The following is a 21082-nucleotide window of genomic DNA, read 5'->3' on the forward strand; positions in this document are numbered from 1 at the left end:
TGTAAACCTGTGTTCTTACATTTGTTTTTCTTTTTAATTTTGTTAATCTTGTATTGCATCAGCTGTTTAGTCTTGTAATTAACTTGCTTGCATCCAATTAAAACCTTGAATATATTCATGTTACTGGTTTTACCACTCACAATCTTTATTTTCATTCAAAGCTCCAGCTTTCTAAAGTCTCCTGATCTCTGTGATGATGCCTTCTAACTAAAGCAAATATTCCCTTCTTTTATCATATCTATACTCTCATACAGATGACTTTTAATTATCCTTAAATACAAGGTGCTTGTGTTTGTATCTTTTATTTCTCTACAATGATGTAAAAAATGTTAACGGACTTGGTGATGGTTTTTTCCGTGCTACTCCTGCTGTAAAGTGTCATGGACAAAGTGGATAGATTTAGAACTTTTCCAATGTCTCTATAAAATCATCATGCTTGCAAGACCTCACAAGGTTATCAATTTCTAACACTGTTAGCAGGATTACTGTGTCAGATTTACTCAGGTGGAGCAAGGTAAATATTTAGGCTGAGGACTGAAAAGCTTGTGGTTTTCTTTTTAGTCCCTCCACTTTCTAAGCCAGCTGTGTGTGGGCAAGGCAATTGTTTTCCTCTAGGCTTCCTTTGCAGCCCAGCAACTCTCAACAATTTCCTGCTGATCTTCTATAAACCCTGTCCCACTAGAACTTGTGAGCTGCTTGCTGGGCACAGTCCTTACAGACCTTCAGGAGTCACTGGGAGGCGTTTGTGCTGCAACTCCACTGTTAAATTCTTGCTTGCTGAGTCTCTCTTTTGTCCTTTGATTTCTCCCAGACATGAATTTTCCTTTTTCACTATCTTATGGAGGGCTACATGTGACTGTATAACATCCAGGGTACTAAAAAAAACCAGACCAAAACAAGCAGCTTTCCTTTGTGCTGACCCTCTGCTGCCCTCATTGTAATGAAATAAATTTATGTGTCTTTAGAAGGCAGGAAACAAACAGCTGTAATGCCATCACTGCAGAAAACTGCACCACCGCCCAAATCTTCTGATAACTAGAAACTTTCTTCTAATTTGTGACCAAAGTTTATTTATTCCTGTTTCATTCCAATTTATTCTTCCAGTAACTTTTTATTTTTACTTAAATAACACTTCTGCCCAATGGTTTTACATAAAACATTTGTATTTCCTACCAATTACTTAATGATAGGTTAAACAAGATGATGGCTGTCATGATTTTCGACAAAATATGATGATAATAGTGGACATAGATTTACCAAGTTTTTCCTTTATAATTGCCACATTTATAAATGGGGAAAAAACAAGGACATTAACTCTATAGATCTCAATTTTAAAATGTATATTGTATTTTTTCATATATGTGTTATTTCTGTGAGGGAGTATGGAAGATCATGCACATTAAGACTATTTTTTCTCCAGAAATATTTAGATATACCACACTCCAAGCCAACAGAAATACATATGATATTTCTTATGCTAAAATATTCAACAATTTAACTCAGGAGAGAAGCTTTTCTATCTAATCATTTATTTCAAATTATGGTTTTGTGTGTGTATATATATTGCTCAATGATAACATGCTTTCAGTAGGTGGGAACCTTAAGGAGGATATAGTTCCAACCCCTCTGCCGTGGGCCACCTTGTGCTAGACCAGGCTGCTCAGAGCCCCATCCAGCCTGGCCTTGGACACTTCCAGGCTTGGGGCATTCACAGCTTCTCTGTGCAACCTGCTCCAATTTAAACCTCTTGTACAGTTTAAAGCCATTCCCTCTTGTCCTACCAGTCTATGCCCTTGTAAAAAGTCAATTCTCAGTGTTTTTGTAGGCCTCTTTCAGGCCACAATATGATCTAGAAGGTGCTATAAGGTCTGTCTGGAGCTTGCTCTTCTCCAGGTTGAACATCTCTAACCCACTCAGCCTGTCTTCATACAGAATAATGCATGTAGGGCTATACATAATTGCATACACATATATAAAAATGCATATGAAAACCCTGCCATTTGGACTTAATGTTAAGAATATTCTCTTCTCTCTGATGCTGCAAAATAAAAGGGCCAAGATGGGTGTTTCTTTACTGTCCTCTTCAAGGATAGCCATAAAAAAAACATTTATTATCTCTATTCGGTTATGCTTTCTTTCAACCTATGAATTCACCCTGTCACTGCTAGCCTACCTTTTGAATTCTAGACTGTCAGTTCCTCTACTTTTTCTCCTTGTGCACTTTAACCTTTCTCACTGTTAATCATGCCTCTTCTTCAGACTGCTTCATCCATTTTCCACTTACCTGCCTCCCTGTTGTAATATTTCCTGTGCTGATGCTGAGTAATGACTATAGTCCAGGATTTCTGTCACCACTGTTATCATAGGAGGTCATCACCTATCCTTTCTAAAGCCTATGCCTTCAAGTGGGTGTTGAAAAATTTAAGATGGAAAATTGTGTTGGATATTTTATAGCATTGTTTATTACCCAAGAAATTCAGATGTTTTTATTAAATCTAGATGGGTTAAGATTATTTCTAGATCATGCCATCCGTCTGGTTATTCTCTCAAACATAATGATATAGCATTATCCCCACACTCTTTAACAATAGATGAAGATATGAATTCCTCCAGAGGTTGAGTTTTTTAGAAACCAGGTTTTCATTGAGGTATATGTTCATTCTGGATCTATAGATAAAGTAAAAATAAAGGAATTATTAGGCTTTTTTCAGATGCTTTTAGATGCAGGACTTCTATCCAAATGTTTATGCTGTGTATAACACAGTTCTTGAAATATTCACAATATCAAGGAGAAAAGAACTGGGTAATATGTTGCTAAATGAGAGATTAATTGTTGCATTTAGCTATAGGAGAGCAGCCAGAAGGATAATGCAATGTAGTCCTTGCGTAATGGAGAAGCAGAAGAGACCTTAATTTAAAAAAACACTATACTTTATAGGGTAGTTTGTGCAAAACAAAGTAGAAAAGATTCATTGGTCCAAGAGGGCAACACCACTTTGAAAGCACACTTTCTGCAAAACAGCACGTCTCTCATGCACAATGCAGGAGTATAATCATTGTTGTAATCTCTTGTCCTGGTGCAGCCTGAGAAACCCAAGGCTTCAAGGCTGCTTTTTCCCTGCTTCCTAGCAGTATCCAGACATCATAACAGATATTAATTGTGGTTGAAGTACAATAATTCCCTTGTATTTGTATTTATTCCTCTGAAATTGAAGGAAAGATTAGCTGAGGGCTTCTAAAAGCCACTGAGACATGAACTGCATGTCCACAAGTTCACAGTCCAAAATTTCCATGGTTTTTTGATTTTTTTTTTTTTTGTAATACAAAGAGAATTTACTTTTATAGGATGTGCAAGTGACACCACACCTTTCTGTTCTGATTGTTAAGACTAAGCAAGTCCAATTTGTTTCCTCATCCTAGAAACTATGACAAACAAGATGCTTAACAGCTCATCAAGTAAACAGATCGACCTGTTGGCACAGCTTGTTGTAAATATCTCTTCTTGTGTGTTATTGGACCGCTTCCAGCCTTTTGACTCCATAGAGAAATTGGAGGAGAAGGCTCATGAGCTCATGCAGGAAAATAATCTTTTGGCTAGTAAGTACCTTATGTAAAATGTATTTTTACAGAAAATTTCAGGCTTTGTCTGTGTTTATTGATAAAGTAGGTTATGGCTACACAGTTTCAAGGTGTGCATTAAATCACATATAATACATTCAACATAAAGCACATTTGAATGTTTTAATGTAAGCTGAAAACACTAAATATGTTAACTGTGGCATGGCCAAATGGATCCATGGTGTCTCTTATTTCTATCAAAATATTTAGAAGAATGGTCATAAATATTTAGAGAAGAAAAATATAAAAAAATGTGGATTACGGAGGAAACTTAACAAGATGACAAGATCTGGTTTGCATCCTTTCAAAAATTATTTTTTATACTCTTGACTTTTCAAGAGAGTAGAAAAAGTGGTTCTGTTAAGATTTACTCATAATATAACACCTCTGAGAAATTAGCTTGTTTATTCAGAGTAAATAAGTTCTTCAGGAATTTGTTTTCTTCCTTGGGATTGCACATTTTTCTTTTTCATGCATTATATGTTTATTGCTGAGAATCAATTAATTTTGCGAAATATTTTAAAAGGCAAGAATATTTCCCCTTAACATACACACTTGTCTTACAGAAAATGCTGTACATTGAATGTAGTGCTTCCAAAAGGGAGGCCCCCTTAAGTCTATAAAAGGTGTTCCACAACATTTTCCACTGTCATTTGGGGTTTTTTTTGGCCCCCTTATGCCTCCAAGTGTACAACAGGAGACATGAGAAAGCACCTGTAAAGAAGGAAACAATTCAGCCTGGAATCCTATGCTTATTTTGTGATCTGCACAGTACCCTGGCAATTGCCACCCTCTATCAATATCAAACAAACAGGCCATACCTTGAGATAAGGAAGATTGCTCAGAACTTTGGAGAAGGCTCAGTGTTTCTCTCTTTAAGGAAAGAAATGGACAGATCAATCTTAGCACTCAGAAAACTGAATTATCAAATTCTAGTTCCTTAGTTCCATTTTCCTTCCGCCTACCTAGGGAAGGATCATATGCTTACATAAGCCAAGACATTTTGAGTGAGTATTTCTCAGTACTTTGACCTTATTATTTCTTCACCTTATTATAGAGAGAGATGATGTTGCTTCCAGGAACCTAATGTGTCTGATATGTCAATGTTACATGCTCTGATGTAGGCATATGCTCCTTTCCGTAGAAAAATGTTAAACTGGAATAGAACTTTGGTTTTTTGTGGTTGTCAGAGCCTTGATAGCTTCATGGAATTTCTTAGGAAATCATGCCTTGGGCAAATGGGAAAATCAGATTGGTTGGCTGAAAGAAATCAGGTTTGCAGTAAAGTATCCTATTTTTTTACTATCTTTCAGAGAACCAGATGGTAGGTAAGGTTTCTCTCACTTTTCCCAAGGAAGGAAAGGGCAAAGTTTAGTATTTATCCAGAAGTCCTAAAACATCTAGGTCATACCAGAAGAAAACACAAGCAGTTTCATGTATTTGGCTTCATCTTTACAGCTACATATTGAGCTTTCATCTGTTTGCTTGGACTTTTTTTCCCTTTATACAAAGCTAGAGAAAACAAGCATACAAATTATGCTGTGCTAAGGTAGAAGTTCTGCAACTGACCTGAAGATTAATATCAGAGTAAATTTTAGTGGGTTGGTACTGTTTACTTTGTCATTTGCTTATTGAAGCTATTATCCTTTGATGCACAAATTTTATGGCTGCTGCTATTACTGTGGAACTGATATCAGTCCCCCAAAAATGACTAAATGTGGATGGAAAGAGAAAACTGCAGTTCAAAAAAAGAAGACAAATCACCTCAGATAAAAATGACTTTTACAATCCCATTTATCATGTGAATAATCTTTTATATTTTGTATTCATGAATGTGATAAATGTCTCTGAAACCTGTCATTTTGGGCTTGGGGTCAAGAAAGCTTGGAGGCCTGCCCTGACAGATTAATGCATCCTATATCATATGGTAATTAGGCACGAGTTAGCTATGGAAATAGCATAAATTATATAAGCTTAGTTATGAAGCTTCCTTTCTTCTTGTGTCAGGTATCATCTTCAATACACCAGAGGACAAGAAGCAAGATTCTAGCAATCTCCTTCCAAGACACATTTCATATACAATTAGAACCAGTGTTCTCTACAGCATGAGAACAGATCTGATTAAAAACCCAACGTGGAAATCCCATCCCCACAAATTGCCAGCTGATGGGTTTAAATACAACCATGTCTTTATTCCTCTTCAAGACATGATTGAAAGGGCAATTATTTCAGCACAGACTGGGACAGACACCTCAGAGACAGCAATTCAGGTGCAAGCCATGCCTTACCCTTGTCATACCAGTGATCTGTAAGTAAAATTTCAGCATTATAATTTGTTGTATTATTCTTGTTAGATTAGTTCTAGAGAGCTTGGGATGGTGCTAGACTCTCATTTTTCAGTGGGTGAATATATATTTCTGCACAGGCTTAAACAAGTACATCCAGTACCAGAGTATTACAGCATAGCAAATATTTTCCAACAGCTGTGTTTAACATAACATGTTATACAATGTTTGTTGGTCAAACAATCCCTTACAAAATGTTTGCAGCCATAATGTGGAATAGTCTGCTGGACAGAGGCTGTGTCAACACAGTGTGAAATTTACTCAGACTATTCTAAGAGATGCCTTTTGAATCCTCAGTTGTCCTGTACACAAACTGTAAATTGATCCCTTGAAGGGTGAAGTTGATGAAACAAAGGTGTACAGTTTTTCTCTGTAGAACCATCAAAACATCCCAACTATTAGATTTTAAAATTAGTCAGTGGTAATAAATTTGTTAAAGTGGAGTGAAAATTGACTGGGTCATGTTATTCCTCATTATCCAAATATATTACTTTACCTTTGAGACAAATCTGAATTTTGTTTGACTTTGGTTGGAGCCCTAAGGAGTAATTATATCTGTTGTATGGTTTAAAATACTATAATATATAATAATATTGTACCAATACATATATTTAGCTTGTTACAAAAGAATAAGTAATTCTAGTTAGAACAGAAACAAATCTTGTTCATGTCAGATCTTATTTAGTCCATAGTTTGAGAACAGTTCCAGTATTAACCTATTAACATTTTGCTAGAAAATAGTTTACCTTAGCTCTTCATAACTGTTCTTCCATAGATTCTTGAACAACATAGGGTTTTTTTTCCCACTTATGATGATGTTAACATGGATGGTTTCAGTTGCTGGTATGGTTCGCAAGCTGGTTTATGAAAGAGAAATTCACCTTGAGGAGGTAAGAGGCAGATTAACTTCTGAAAAGAAAATTTATTCATTTAAGTGCACTAAAATGCGAAAGTTGTGAGGTACTTTTAAGTACTCATAATCCAGATGACTTTGTTTTCACTTGTTTCCTCTGGGCAGTAGGCTCTAGTTCTAGCTGCCAACTCAGATTCATAGCGTTGTTTGAACATCAGTATGCAAATATTGTCCATGAGACAAAAAGCAAAATTGAAGCTGGAAAGTGTTACTTGGGAAGGCCTTGTAATTAGAATGATTTTTGTTTTGGATTCTTTCTCATATTTTGTTCTATGTAGTTGGTAATGATAAAGCTACCCAAAATAAATTGGGAATTTGTTATGTGCAGCGTAATTAATAAAAATACAAGGGAGATTGCATACAAAAAAAAAAAGAGGAGACAGGTATTTGCTTCTATAAACAGCTGGTCTTCATAGGTGTTAAGCATTTGGAAGGACAGGGTGCTTGTGATACATTTTCTATAGGGATAAATACACTTTTTAAAGAATTACTCTGATTTCACTGTATCAGCAGAATTACTGCATGAGTAATATTTTTAATTTGGCATATTATTGAGGAGTTATCTAATTTCTCTAATCTTCTGTTGTGAGATAAACTTTTTTAATATTCCAAAATATTAAATCAACTTAATATTGATTTTGATCTTATGAGAACTGCTTCAGAGGTTTTATTAGATTGTATCTAAAGGCATACTTTTGGAAAAAGAGGGGTGTACTTCATATCTGACTAAATTATTATTTGCCTGGTAATACATAAAGGGTTACAAACTGTATGTTTCTTTCAGAAGAGCAACAGGCTGGGAAAAAGTATATACATTGTTGTGGATATTCTCAGTACTTTTTAGAGTATAAAAAGGGAAACTCCTCCCTGGAAGAACCAGTAATCTGACACCTGTTCTTGAAACCACATGCAAAAGAGTTTGCTGAGCATGGTGACTCCCTGTGCTCATGTGTGATGGTCTCAGAGACTGCCCTGCTCAATGATGTGTCTGATTCAGGAGAGGGCACAAGAAAAGGGTAAAGAAACAAGAAATTTAAGGGGAGGATGACATCCTTTGGGAGGCTTGTAGTGTTTTGGGGACACCATGTTTTGTTTAAAAAAGAAAAACAAAAAGAAAGTTTGTTTCCTAGCTTTAACTCTCTTTGCTGTGCTGTCTTGCAGTATATGAAGACAATGGGTGTGTATCCAGCCATTCATTTCTTTGCTTGGTTTTTGGAGAATGTCATTGTGCTTACAGTAAGCAGCTGTGCTCTGGCCATCATTTTAAAAGCAAGTGGTATCTTTACTTATAGCAACGGTTTCCTTATCTTCCTTTTTCTCCTGGAATTTGGAGTAACAGTTATCATGTTAAGCTATTTTTTGGGAGCATTTTTCAGCAGTGCCAATACAGCAGCTCTGTGTGCCAGCCTTGTCTATATGATCAGCTTTTTACCCTACATAGTTTTGTTGGTCTTGCAGAACCAGCTGAGTTTCACCAACCAGATTATAATGGTAAATATTTCTTCTTGTCTAATTTTTCTCTTTCAACTATATTGTGAATTTCAATAGTTTCAAAACTTCAGACCATAACTTATTTATTTTTTCCCATGTTTTTGATTATGATTATTGAAAATAAATCACACTAATAAATCCCCAACTGAGAAAATATTTTGAAGGTTGAAAGGAATGAAAAATAAATTGTCAGGGCAATTTTGTAAACCTACAGAAAATATAAGGAAATTGCATTCCTGAGACTCATGAGTTCTCTTAATGTCTTGACCTCAAAATATTTTAAATATTAGTGTATTTTCACGATTAGCTGATGACATGCCACTTCTCAAAGTCATTATTTGTTTGTAAAAAAACAAATGATAGATTTTCTGTTAATATAACTGGAGAATAGGCCAGAAATCTGTCCAACCATATAATCTGAGATGTATATATCTTTGGTGTAGGTTCTTGCAGGTCCTTTCCTGTTCTATGTATTCCATAGGCTGTTTTATGTCTTTGTACTGTCCTAACATACTATATCCCTAAATATGGCATCAAATATCACCATCATATATAGAAAGCCATATTTCACACATTATGGCTTTTCTTTTTCAAAATAACTCACTAAATTAAGCTGGTGGAATAATTCATACACTGTTAAAAATGCTCATTTTTTCAGTGTCAGTTGATCAGATAAAATACCACTTTCCAGTATTAATAACTATTAATAAGTAGATCAATGGAGCTCTGTCAGGTGGAGCAAATTGTGGTAAGTTTTGTGGGGGAGTATGGTTAAAACTTAAAATGAAATAGCAACCATTAGCCTATATGGAGGAAAAGTCTCTTTAGTTTGTTCTTGATTTTAGTATCACAATATATTTCCTTTTATGGAACTTGTCATCAAAATGTTTTTATTTTATGTTCACATACTTTTTCTCCTCTGATGTTGTAGTGTCTTCTTTCTACAACTGCCTTTGGGCAAGGAATATTTTTCATTACATATTTTGAGGGACAAGAAATAGGTAAGCTCTTTAGTTAGCAGAAAATGTTTGTAACTATTATTTCAAAAATTACAGTTGGAAAGGTTTTTCAATCTGTTGTGGAAAAAAAAAGAATCTCTAACTTAATAAGTTGGATTGGGTATTTAAAGAGATGTAATCCTTTTTTTAGCTATTATGGCGAGAACAATGGTGATGACAGTGGATGTTTCAAACTATTAAAAAAGTATCATAATGGTACAACAGTTTGTAAGAGTGGAAGAGACAATTGCAGAAAATATTATTTAAATTTCCCACCAGACACTTCATCAGAATTGACTCATCTTTACTGAAGGAAGGGTAATATGTATTTTTGGAAAAAAATGGTAGAAGCAATATCATGACGCACTGTATTGCAAATAAAGTAGTATTTTCAGAAAAAAAAAAAAGGCAATTTAAAAAATAAATATACAACTTTGTTACTTTTGTTTTCCATTTAGCAATATGGTAGTTTTCTATAGCACTAGTATTCCCATCTTTTCTCCTTTCTTGTCTTCTGCAATGTAACAAATTTATGAAGCAATTATTTGGTGAATTCATTCCTGTTTACCTCTGAATGCAGTCAATGTACACAATGCTTCTTAGTTAGAATCCACAGATTTAAATCTTCAGATTTAGCATTATAGAAATTACATTAAACTTTGTGTAATCCTTTAATATATATCAGCAGAGTGGATTAAAGCCTGATTCACTGGTCAGTGCCACACTTTGTTAGCATTGTAGTTCTTTTTCTTTTGCCAATTCAAGGGCTGGCTAAAACTTCATAAACAGCCTTGCTTCAGCAGCTTCTCTACATTTCCCCAGCAGCAGTGTCACCTGCTGTTCTAAATACAGGCTTTTAAAGGCATAGAATTTTTTCTCAGTTCATTAGGATTACTGTTATTAACTATGATTTGTCTTGTGCCAGTGCTTAAATACCCAGAAGTGTGTGGTGTTGATGTGTTTGTGATCTTTAATGCTGTGGTGATTTAGCTTTGACCTTTAAAAAAAAATCATTATTATTGCTACCAGGAATTCAGTGGGATAATGTGCACCAGTCAATGGCACAAGGAGGATACATGACCTTTGGATGGATGTGCTGGATGATGTTCTTTGACTCCATCTTATATTTTGTAGGCGGCTGGTATTTCAGCAATATTATTCCTGGTAAGATCATGTACTTGCTCTTATTTCATGTTTTTTTGAAGAAGTTATATAATATTATTCATCCATTAACATCTTCACAATGTAAACAGTTCAGCCACCATAGCAAAACTTATCTTGGGATTGTCTTTCTTGGTTTTATGCAAATAAACAGAAAAATATGTCTTTTTCTGAGCTATGGTTCTGTAGTGCGAAGCTGTCTGACTTTAGGAACTGGGAAACAACATCTTCCTAAATACATGAATATTCAGTAGTGCTAACACAGACTAGAATTTGTAGCCACTTTTTGTTTGCTGGTGGATAGGCCAAATATTTGATAGAATTAGAAATTAATTGGATCTTCACAGTAGAGCTTAGTCTAGTAGTATAACTTCCTGGAAAAATGGTGAATCTCCTGGCTGAAACACATGAAGAGCAGCATGTTCCCAGATCATGAAAACTTCAGACAATGCAGTAACTGTATCCTGCTCCCAATCAGTCCATAGTGCAGTGCATAGAGAAAACAAATTGATTTTCAAGTATATTTTTGGGAAGTAGTGGTGTGGTTTTTTAATTTTTTTTTCGTGAATTAAGTTTTATAAGTCTTATTGAGTTGGTTGATGTATTTTTAATCATAGACTCATGCCTTGCTGTATGTTTTACCTTTCTTCTGATGGTTTGCCTTTCTTCTGATTTGAATGTGCCACTTTTTCTTCTGGCTAATTTATTTTTTTTAAATTAACTTTGTCTTGAAAGATAGGGTGGGTGGAATATGCAATCGGACTTTAAAAACTTTGTCTTAAATTTACATCACCCTTCAGTGTCAACATAATGACACTCCAAACAAAGACAGTGTGTATTGTGTGATGGGTAAGTATATACCTGAAAAGATCAGGCAATGCCAAAGATTAGTTTATATATAGGAGTATATTTTTGTCCTTTTCATCCAATAAATGTTTCTTGTAGTGGCTGTTTTGTTTCCATTTTGCAGATATTAATGGAAGAACTGGTGGGATGGACTATTTTTATAGCAAAAAAATAGGCTCTTTCTCATGGCAGGCTATTTGGTGCATTTTCTTCCCTATGGGTTACAAGATTTAATAATCTATGATTCTATTGCACTTTGAAGCTGATTTGGAGACAGTGTAAAGCATCACTGAGGCTTGATTATTTTATGGAAGGACCTGGTTTTATGACCGAATGACTCTTTACAGTTTATTAATATTTTTAAACAGAGAAAAATATTTGTGCTAATTAGGTGATCTAGCCATCTCATTGCAAGCAATAATAGCACAGTTTTAGTCTACAAACAGATGCAAAATGACTATAAATTTTTCAACAGTTTATATCATAATTGTTATACAGGTAAATCTGGATTAAAAAACCGGTGGTACTTTCCCTTTACTGTTTCCTACTGGAAGAACCTATTTGGTACATTGAGAAGCAAGAGACATTATCTGAATTCTAATATGTTTTTCTTCAATGAAAACTTCCAAGAAAAAGGTTTGTAGTAACTGAATTTGAACAATGGCTTTTTCTTCTGAATGGTGTGCTAGTCATAGCCAATCTGCTTTTATCATTGTTTGGACCTGAATTATATGTTTGGATTTTTTTCCCTTTCTCTCTTTCGTCAAATAGTATGTACTAGGAATATTTTATAGCTACATTTTGCTACCCCCTGTAATGATTGATTCGTTCTGTGAATTTGTACAGAATTATTTAAGAAAACTCTTTAAAAGATGTAAAATAAGCATCTCTTGCGTTCATCCTGTCCCAGTGTATTGCCTCTTTGCTTAATTTGGATCTTTTGGAGCTCACTGAACCCTTTCATACTCTTACTGAATCTGAAATGTGTTAGGCTTTAAGTTTTAGTTTTGTTTTGTTTTTTGTTTTGTTTTGCTTTTTTTTTTTTTTTTGTTTTGTTATTTTTTTTTAAATATGCTTCATGTTTCACTGGAAAAAATTATTTTGTTCATTTCTTTCCCTTCTGATTTCCCTCTTCTATAATCACTGTTCTTTCTGTCTCTTCTTCTTAAGAGACTAAGTCTTAAAAGAGTAAGTCAATCCCACCTGTGTTCCATTTTGAGCCTTGGAACAACATGATGTGTTGCTGTGGTGGTTTTTTTTTTGGTGGTTTTTTTTTTTTTTTTTTTTTTTTTTTTTTTTAAGTTCCAATATCTTTGAAGTGATCCTGCTGTCTTTAGCATAGGTGAAGAATGTGAACAACTCAGAAGTTTTACATACAGGAGTCTCCTAGATTAGATTAGACTTCAAAGTGTCTTGAGGTTCATTAAACACTAGCGAAAAAATGATTTGTTCAAGTTTTGTCTGAATTTCTGCAATTTGGAACAACTCCATTTTGTTAATGCGATTGTGTTTGGTCCTTACATAAAACAAAGGTTTCTAATGTTTCCCTCTGGGCTCACCACATAATCTGTGGAAAACAAAGACATAAACTTTTCTGTCTGACCAGTTATTAGTGTGCTTTCTGGCTCAATTTATTTTGGTGATTGCCAACACTTGGTGGGTCACTTTTTCTCATGTCTTGTAGTTGGTAGCAAGTTGCCTGTGTGTGAATGCTGAAACTGTCATGCAGCAAAGGAGCTTGCTGTCCTTTAAAAGAATTGTGTGCCATTGTCCTGACAGTGGGATAATTGCAACCATGAAAAAATTTTCTTGGAACAGCAAAGTGACTTGCTTCCAGACAATTTTTTGCTCACATTTGGAGAAATCCCAGGGTAATTTAGTTCAATTTAGTGCTTGCAAGTTACTTGGAGCTCTCCCTCCGAGTCTTTCCCGAACTACATCATCTGAGACCCACTCTGCACTTTAATGCTTTTTCGTTGGTTTAAAGGATGCAAATTTAGGAAATGGCAGGAAGTGGAAGAGAGGTGCACTAGTGTCACAACTGCTGGCAGTACCTTGCTAGCAAGTGACCCAAGTTTAGAAAGAAATTTTTCCAGAAGCTTAAAATTGAGTGTGAAAGCAGCAAAACAACTTCTTCATTCACAGTGCAAATAAGCCAATCTTTGAAATAATTATGTATGTTTTTATTTATAATTTGATTTATAGGATTCAAGCATTTTATGTATAGAATAGTTCTCTGTTCTTGTAATGTTTGTGTTTTGTGTATGTAAAAGTATTGCAGAGAATACAACTAAATCATAAATATCTTATGTACATGTGTATTCATAAGGATAATTCTCTCTTCTCATAATTCTCAGGCATAAAGGTTTGTTTCTTTGGACTGACATTCCAATATGCTTCCTTTTACTTAAAAATAAACTAAATGAACTCACTGCCAGATCTCTAAGTAGTAATAGTCAATAAAATATTAAACATGAATAATGTAATGGGGCTGCTGATTGTGCTCATGTTTGGAAAGTAGTGCAAACCTGACATGGAAAGGAAGGCAACTTCATTGGTGTCATATGGCATCTCAGTTTCCTGAGGATATTAAAAATACAGAAGACTGTTGGGTATCTGCTTGGCTTGAGCACCTTGAATTATGCTTAGACTAGGCTGCTGCTCTGAATCATGTCAGAGATGTGCTTTGCTTAGTTGACTGAGGGGAATTGAGAAGATTAACTGCCTATGCCTGTGAATGTTATGTTAATGCTGTGTGCCTGAAACTGGATGACATATATGAAGTAGTTTACACACTTAGACTTTTCTAATGCTTATGGGCATAAAAAATGATTCAAGTAATGTTATTATAAGTATTTTTACTTGAAATAAAATATAGCAACTATTTTATGTCTTTATCAAGATATATGTAGACATGCACATAACAGGCATAACTGTTATAGGTTGCTTTTTAAAATTGCAATGGGTCAAATTCTTAGCAAAATAAATTAATGTTTCTTTTCAGTGTAGTTCTAGGCTTTGGCAAATGGTAGTAGAAATTAAATTATTTTGGTATTTCTTTTACACACACACTCTCAGATTCAGCAAACTGCTTGTTCTGCTACTCTTTCCCATTCAGAGCCAGGACCTCAGAGTTGGAAGGTTCCTTGCACTGAAGGAGCCACCATTGGTGTCGTGCTGCTGTCCCTCACCAAAGAGCACGTGGATGGTCAGAAAGCTGCTGTTAAAGACCTCAGCCTCACTTTCCATAAGGGTCAGATAACAGCACTCCTGGGACCTAATGGAGCTGGAAAGACAACTGTTATGTAAGTCTGACTTTCAGTGCTGTTACTGTCCCCTCTGATCTCTGCTGTGCTCTTTCAATTTAAAATTCTGTGAAGTATTTGCTATGCCTTTTTTTTGTTTCCCAAATAAATACATGATAAACTCCCCAAAGCACATAGAAAGTGAAGGTTGGATATCTATGACAAAAGCAATGTAATGAGTAACTGTGTCACTTAAACCATGTTGTGGTATCTCAGGAACAACTTAAGGAGGACCTGGTGTGTCTGGTTGTGGAGTTGAACACATCTTGAAGGAGTGTTCTTCTCTGGCAACCTAAGTGTACCCATCATATGGAGAGTGTGGAGTTTTATTGTGCTTTTGTCCCTGGAGGTTGCAGGGGACTTTTTTCTTGGCAGTTGACCAGAAATGAAAGTAATGAAATGAAAAATGACCTTTACAAATGTCTCAACTAAGAAGTTTGTTTCTACATTTCTGTTAGCTGTAATCAGCTTTCATCAACCCAGTGATGCAGGATGGGCCCTAACTGGGAAATTACTCCTCCGAGAATACCCATGTCAAAAAGGAAAAAAAAATCACCTGTTAGATTTGGTGGGGAAAAAAATGGATTTTTTTTTCTGGAAGAAGGGAAAGGATGAACTCTTGAAGTCATGTTAAAAAAAAAAAACCAAAAACAACCAAACAAAAAAAATCCCCAAAAACAAACAAGAAAAAAACCCCCAAAGCAAAAAATATCTAAACCCAAACCATTGGTGATGTTTCTATCACTGTACTCCAGTGAATTGAGGTTGCTCTAAGGACGTTGGAACACACCTCAGAATATCCAAGTGATGAGCTAATTGCTCATTATCTTACTGAATTTTTCTTTTCTTTTCTCAGATCCCTGCTGACTGGCCTGTATCCCCCGAGCTCTGGCACCATTCTTGTTGATGGGAAGGACATAAGGACTGAGCTGGCAGCCATCAGGACAGAGCTGGGTGTTTGTCCCCAGTACGATGTCCTGTTCAGCACGCTGACGGTGCGAGAGCACCTCCTGCTCTACGGGTCGGTGAAGGCGCCCGGCTGGACAAGGGAACAGCTGAATGAGAAAGTCAGTGGGTCAGTTTTCCTTCCATTTCTTGAAATCAAGTAAATTGGTAATGACTGCTGCAACACACCCAAATGAAAAAGAGAAAATACAAAACTTGTGAGAAAAAACAAAACTGCAAGATATTGTGAGTTTTTATCGCATTTCCTGTTCTGAAATTGTGACTTGAAAACAGATTTCTTAGTTTCTAACTCTTAGTTGAATATATTTGTAATGGGAACTGTCAGTTTTAAAACCTGGTATACAGAACCATCAAATAATGATGTTTTGACTGCAGTGGAGGTGGTTAGCCCTGTGGAAATTGCAGGGGTTCTGCCTCATGCTGTCTGCCTTACCTCTCTCCTTGCTGGAGAAGCAGATAGCAAGAAAACTGCTGTGCTTGTTCTGAGTTTTTAGATAAATCAATGACTTAATATATTTATTATAATGTATTCCCTCACCTGCAGAAGAAGGAAGGTTAGAAAACCAGAAAATCCAGGTAAATGCAGTGCTTGTTATAATCTTTTTAAATAGGCCACTTCATTTTCCTTTACCAAATCCAACCTTGAAATGTTTTCAATAAATGAAGAAGTTTAAAACTGAAAAATCCAATAGCAAAAACAAGTCAGAGCTCTGACATGAATGTGGAGGATTTTCCTCTTGTCAGGTGAAAAACATTTACTAGTGTTTTTGTGCTGATACTTCTTTGATATAGGACTAGATCTTATTTTTGCCTAGTGTGTATTAAACTAACTAGTAAATTGTACAAACTGAGATCTGGTTCATTAACAGCAAGCTTCATTTTCTACTTCAGGAATAAAAGCCTTGCTTTTCAAACAGTGTGGCAGTGGAAATAGTTTCTGTTTACCTTCTGATTAATGTTAGGCACTGTGAAGAGTTGGGCACTTCCAAGCTTCAATGGAAACAAATGTCAAGTAGATGGGACTTCTCCTTAAGTGTACAATCAGCCATATGCAGAGCCATTTGTGGCAAAGTGGCTTTCCTTTTTGGTACCTATCATGAAAGCCTGTTACTTTTAAATTTTGATCTGAAAAAACTCATGTATGGGACACTATGTTCTCCCCAGAAAAACAGAAGGAATTCTCCACAGACACAAAAATAAAACCAACTTATTAAATGGTTTAAAATTGAGGTAAAGTAATATTCTCTATCTTATGGTACTTAGACTGCTAAATTGTAATTCTAGCAGCAGTCTGTCATCCTACTGGCACATAAGAACACTCAGAACTCTGCAGGCCTTGCTACCAAGAAAAAATATTTTTAAAGGCAACAAATGCTTTAAAAGGCTTCAGAGAAAATTGAAAAGCAAGAAAAGAATGAAACAAAAGCTTCTTATTAACCAAAACCTGTGGGCTTCTAAAGATAGTAAGAATAATTTTCATCGCTATGTATCTGTAGTACAGCTATTGAAGTGTGTTTTCTTACAATAGAGAAATTGTCTCAGAGTAAATGGTGTGGTTTACAGACTGTATATTGACTAAAATGATTCAGGAGTTTTGCTTAGGACTGTTGAGCCTTCTATGTCTTGTTTGCCAAGCTGAGAGCAGCTGAAAGCTCTTAGTGACCGGTTTCTCAGTGTAATGAAAAATAAGTTAAAGGCCTTATAATATTGCCTTTATTAATTACATTTCCATACCATGCTCAGAGGCAAGATAGCATCAGAGAGCAAGAGCTGAATTGAAAAATCTGTAAAATATGTCCCAGTCCTTAACACAAGAGTTAGAGTAGATTTGATTAGATAAGTATTATTCTACCCAGGTATCACTAATCAGTTTATTTCACAAACACATGTTTTCTGAAAGAAAAAAAAAAGAGTGATGTTACCTTTTTTACTTCAAATGACTATGCATTTCCAAAAATATCAGGCATCTCTAGTGTTCTTTAAGTAGTTTGCAAAACCTGAAGCACTATTTCAATTATGAAACTAAGAATCTTTCATTGTTAAAAGGGGCTATAATCTGGAGTTTGCTGAAGTTGTGAGACGAAATAACATTTATTTTACTTGCTTTAACTTAAAATTTTCTTTACAATATTTATTTAGAATCTATGCATCTGATGATAAGCATTTATGCTTTGTAGGTAGAGATTTTTTCCCTATTTGCTTTTGACACCAAAGTATATAATGAGTCAGAGGTACTGATTTTGTCCTTTTCAAATTACAATGACTTTTCAATAGTAGTTCTCTGAGTGGACAGAATGTGGCAAGAAAAACATTTTTAAAATTGGTCCTGTTTCTGTACTCCTGTTTCAGAGCTCTGGAAGATGTGGATTTATCCCAACATCAATACAAACCTGTGGGAGCCCTTTCAGGGGGAATGAAAAGGAGGCTGTCAATTGCTATCTCCTTCATTGGGAACTCAAAGACAGTTGTTCTGGATGAGCCCACCAGCGGAGTGGATCCGTGTTCTCGCCGCAGTATCTGGGATGTTCTGCTGAAGTACAAAGCTGGTACAAAGTTTATGTGCATGATTTGGATCTTCTTTTCCTTTCTGGATATTTTTTCAATAAATTCAGACTGGATAGTCAAAGTATAGCCAAAATATTATCAGAAGGCTAATACATAAATTTCTGAGGAAACCTTAAGTTGAACTTGGTAAATTTCAGACATGTCAAATGGTATTACAAGAATTATCTGCTATTGTACAGAAAGACACCGAGTCTAAAAAAGATGGCGGTTAATTCTAAGTCCTGTCCTGAAGTTTCTCCCTTCTCTTCAGCTTCTCAAAATTACTTTCTGGTTTCCATTTCCCATTTTGCATATACCTGCATATAGATGCTTATATACTTTTAATGAAAATATATATTAATCAGTCTGCTACACTAATTCTAAAATTGATTGTGGGAAGCAAACTCTTCAGCTAGTGAGCACTCAATTAGGTGTAATAGCTCACACTGACTGATCCATTGGAAGTGATGCTGCTGTTATGTCATTTTAAGGAATCTTTTAAGCTTTTAAAACAGCTGGAGGTTCTAAAGCCTTAATAGTGTTTGCTATGTATAAATTGTAATTCTGACAGCGCATTTTGTTTGTAGTTGAGATTTTGTAGAGTCTGGCAGACGTTTCCTTAAGGTCAAAGGAGCGTGGTGGGGGGGTTTGTGTAGGAGCCAGCTCCTGTAGACATGTGCCACCCTTTGTCAAGCAGGGTGCACGCTGATCTTCACCACTCACCACCTGGATGAGGCCGAGGCGCTCAGCGACCGCGTTGCCATCCTGCAGCGCGGCCAGCTCAGGTGCTGGGGCTCCCCCTCCTCTCTCAGGGAGACCTATGGCCAGGGACACAGTCTGACACTCAGCAAAAAGGTATGTTGAATGTGTGCTGTGCTGAACTGCAGGGTGCATGCCAAGTATATTTTAGGGGAGATGTATGTCCCTGGCATGAAGTAATACGTGGCATGTTTTGCTGCTTCTCTAACAATCTGTGTTTTTATTGGCTTCCTTGATTGCTTTGGGTGGGTGGTATTATTTTGCTATTTAGATGAACACAATGTCATCTTTCAAAATGGTGAATAACAGCATTTAGCTGAAAAGAGGCTTGTCTCACTGTCCTTAATTCCCTGGGAGGTAGTGTTTGGATCCCAGCTGTGGTGTAGTTTCATTGGTGGAATTTTTCCTGCATGAATTCTAATATTAAGACCAATTCTTCTGGTAATATTTCATTTTTTATGCATTATTATCTTTCTTTCTTCATAGCCCTCTGTATTTGAAGTCCAGGACCCTAAGCACATTGTTCAGGTCACATCTCTGGTACAGACCCACATTCCAGAAGCCTTCTTGAAAGAAAACAATGGAACTGAGCTGACCTATGTGATCCCAGAAAGGGCAGATAAAACCTCTTTTAAAGGTCTTTTTCAAGCTTTAGATGAAAGTCTTCAGCATCTACATGTGACTGGCTATGGCATTTCTGACACAACTTTGGAAGAGGTACTTGTTTTTTCTATGTGATGACATTTTCTTGGTTAGAGAATCTTGATTGTATCTTTTATATTGCACAAAATCTCTTTTGATAAGAATGTTTTCAAGGAAAAAAAAAGCAAAAAAAAAAAGCAAGCAGACAAACAAAACCTCCCAAATCAGGTAAAACCTATACTTCATAGTTTTGCTCTGCTGTTAATTTCAGCACCTACTCTGCTATGACATACACTTTTATTTCAAGAATCTAGTGTGAAGACTGAACTGTGTAACCTTTAATTGCTTGTTTCTGCACTAACTGAAGGGAAATGTAATGCATCATTGACTTTATGAGAAGCAGTGTTGTCCTAAACCCATAGCAGTGGAACAAGCTTAGGACCTTCAAGTCTGATGGTTCAGCTCAGGTGGCTCTTTGGACAGAAAAATTGTTGCTAAGATTACCTTCCAACTTACTGGTTCTGAAGCTTAGGACTTAGCCAAACTTTGTGATGAAATATCTAAAGACTATTTTCTGTATATACCAAGAGAGAGTGTCTTTGAGATATATATATATATATGCATGACTATATATATATATGAATGTGTACACGACTATATATATATATATACACATGACAATATATACACACATATATATGCATGTAAGCATCTGTATATGCTAAATGGATCAGAGGAAGCAACTCTGTTATGCACCTTCATAATTCTGAATTTAGATTTGTGTAAACAGCCATGCCAGCAAGGGGTTGTTTCCCTTGGACTCTTTTTACCTAATCTATAATTTCTAAATAATGAGATTCCCTAAACCACCCCTATCCAAGTACTGTACTATAGGTCCTTTAAAATATTTTTTTTTTACTTCAAGGGATGATAGGAGACCAATTTCATCTATCTGTCTAATGATTATCATACATAGTTGGCAAGTTTAATAAAATTTTTATTTAATGTTATGAAATAAATTACAGTCCTGTGATGCAATTCTGAGGCAAGTCAAAAATTTGTTGGAAAGTTTCTATTTTCTTATGTAAGATGATTAACATGGTATAAGGAATAATATTTTTCACTGCCAAACCTTATAGATTTGGAGGTAATTACATATTAAGAATACTTTTGGGTTACATGTCCATGAACTGACATGTATGAAGTAAATGTGAAGTTGTCATGGATATGAGGAAGATTCCTCGGTAAGCTGAATCTGTGATTCAGTTGAGAGCTTGCTTTTAGCTGTTTTTGTGAAGGGGAAGTTTAAAAACATCTTTAAATGTGGTATTAGATATTAATGTACCATTCTGCAGCTTGAAGATTTAATGCATTAATTTGGGTTGACTTATGTCATCTCTGCATCTAGCTGTCATTACAATCTCAATTCTCTGTTTTCTTATCAAAAGCCTCTTTGCGTTGGGAACTAAAAAGACAGCACATAATAGCACAAAT

At 35.6% G+C, this 21082-nt stretch overlaps 1 protein-coding gene across 1 annotated transcript in view; it reads left to right on the forward strand.

Annotated features, from left to right (window-relative positions):
- ABCA13 (ATP binding cassette subfamily A member 13) overlaps positions 1-21082 on the forward strand; it is a gene marked incomplete at its 5' end in the record, with an annotated part of 166003 nt that overhangs the window by 54053 nt on the left and 90868 nt on the right. The window contains 11 exons of the mRNA XM_079299367.1: positions 3421-3597; positions 5626-5926; positions 6739-6853; positions 8038-8367; positions 9299-9368; positions 10395-10529; positions 14491-14677; positions 15534-15752; positions 17993-18189; positions 18885-19042; positions 19433-19663. Coding sequence (XP_079155493.1) covers positions 3421-3597; positions 5626-5926; positions 6739-6853; positions 8038-8367; positions 9299-9368; positions 10395-10529; positions 14491-14677; positions 15534-15752; positions 17993-18189; positions 18885-19042; positions 19433-19663 — 2120 coding nt within the window. The remainder of the gene's footprint in view (positions 1-3420; positions 3598-5625; positions 5927-6738; positions 6854-8037; positions 8368-9298; positions 9369-10394; positions 10530-14490; positions 14678-15533; positions 15753-17992; positions 18190-18884; positions 19043-19432; positions 19664-21082) is intronic.

This window comes from Erithacus rubecula (assembly GCF_903797595.1).
Source record: "Erithacus rubecula genome assembly, chromosome: 3".
Lineage (NCBI taxonomy): Eukaryota > Metazoa > Chordata > Aves > Passeriformes > Muscicapidae > Erithacus > Erithacus rubecula.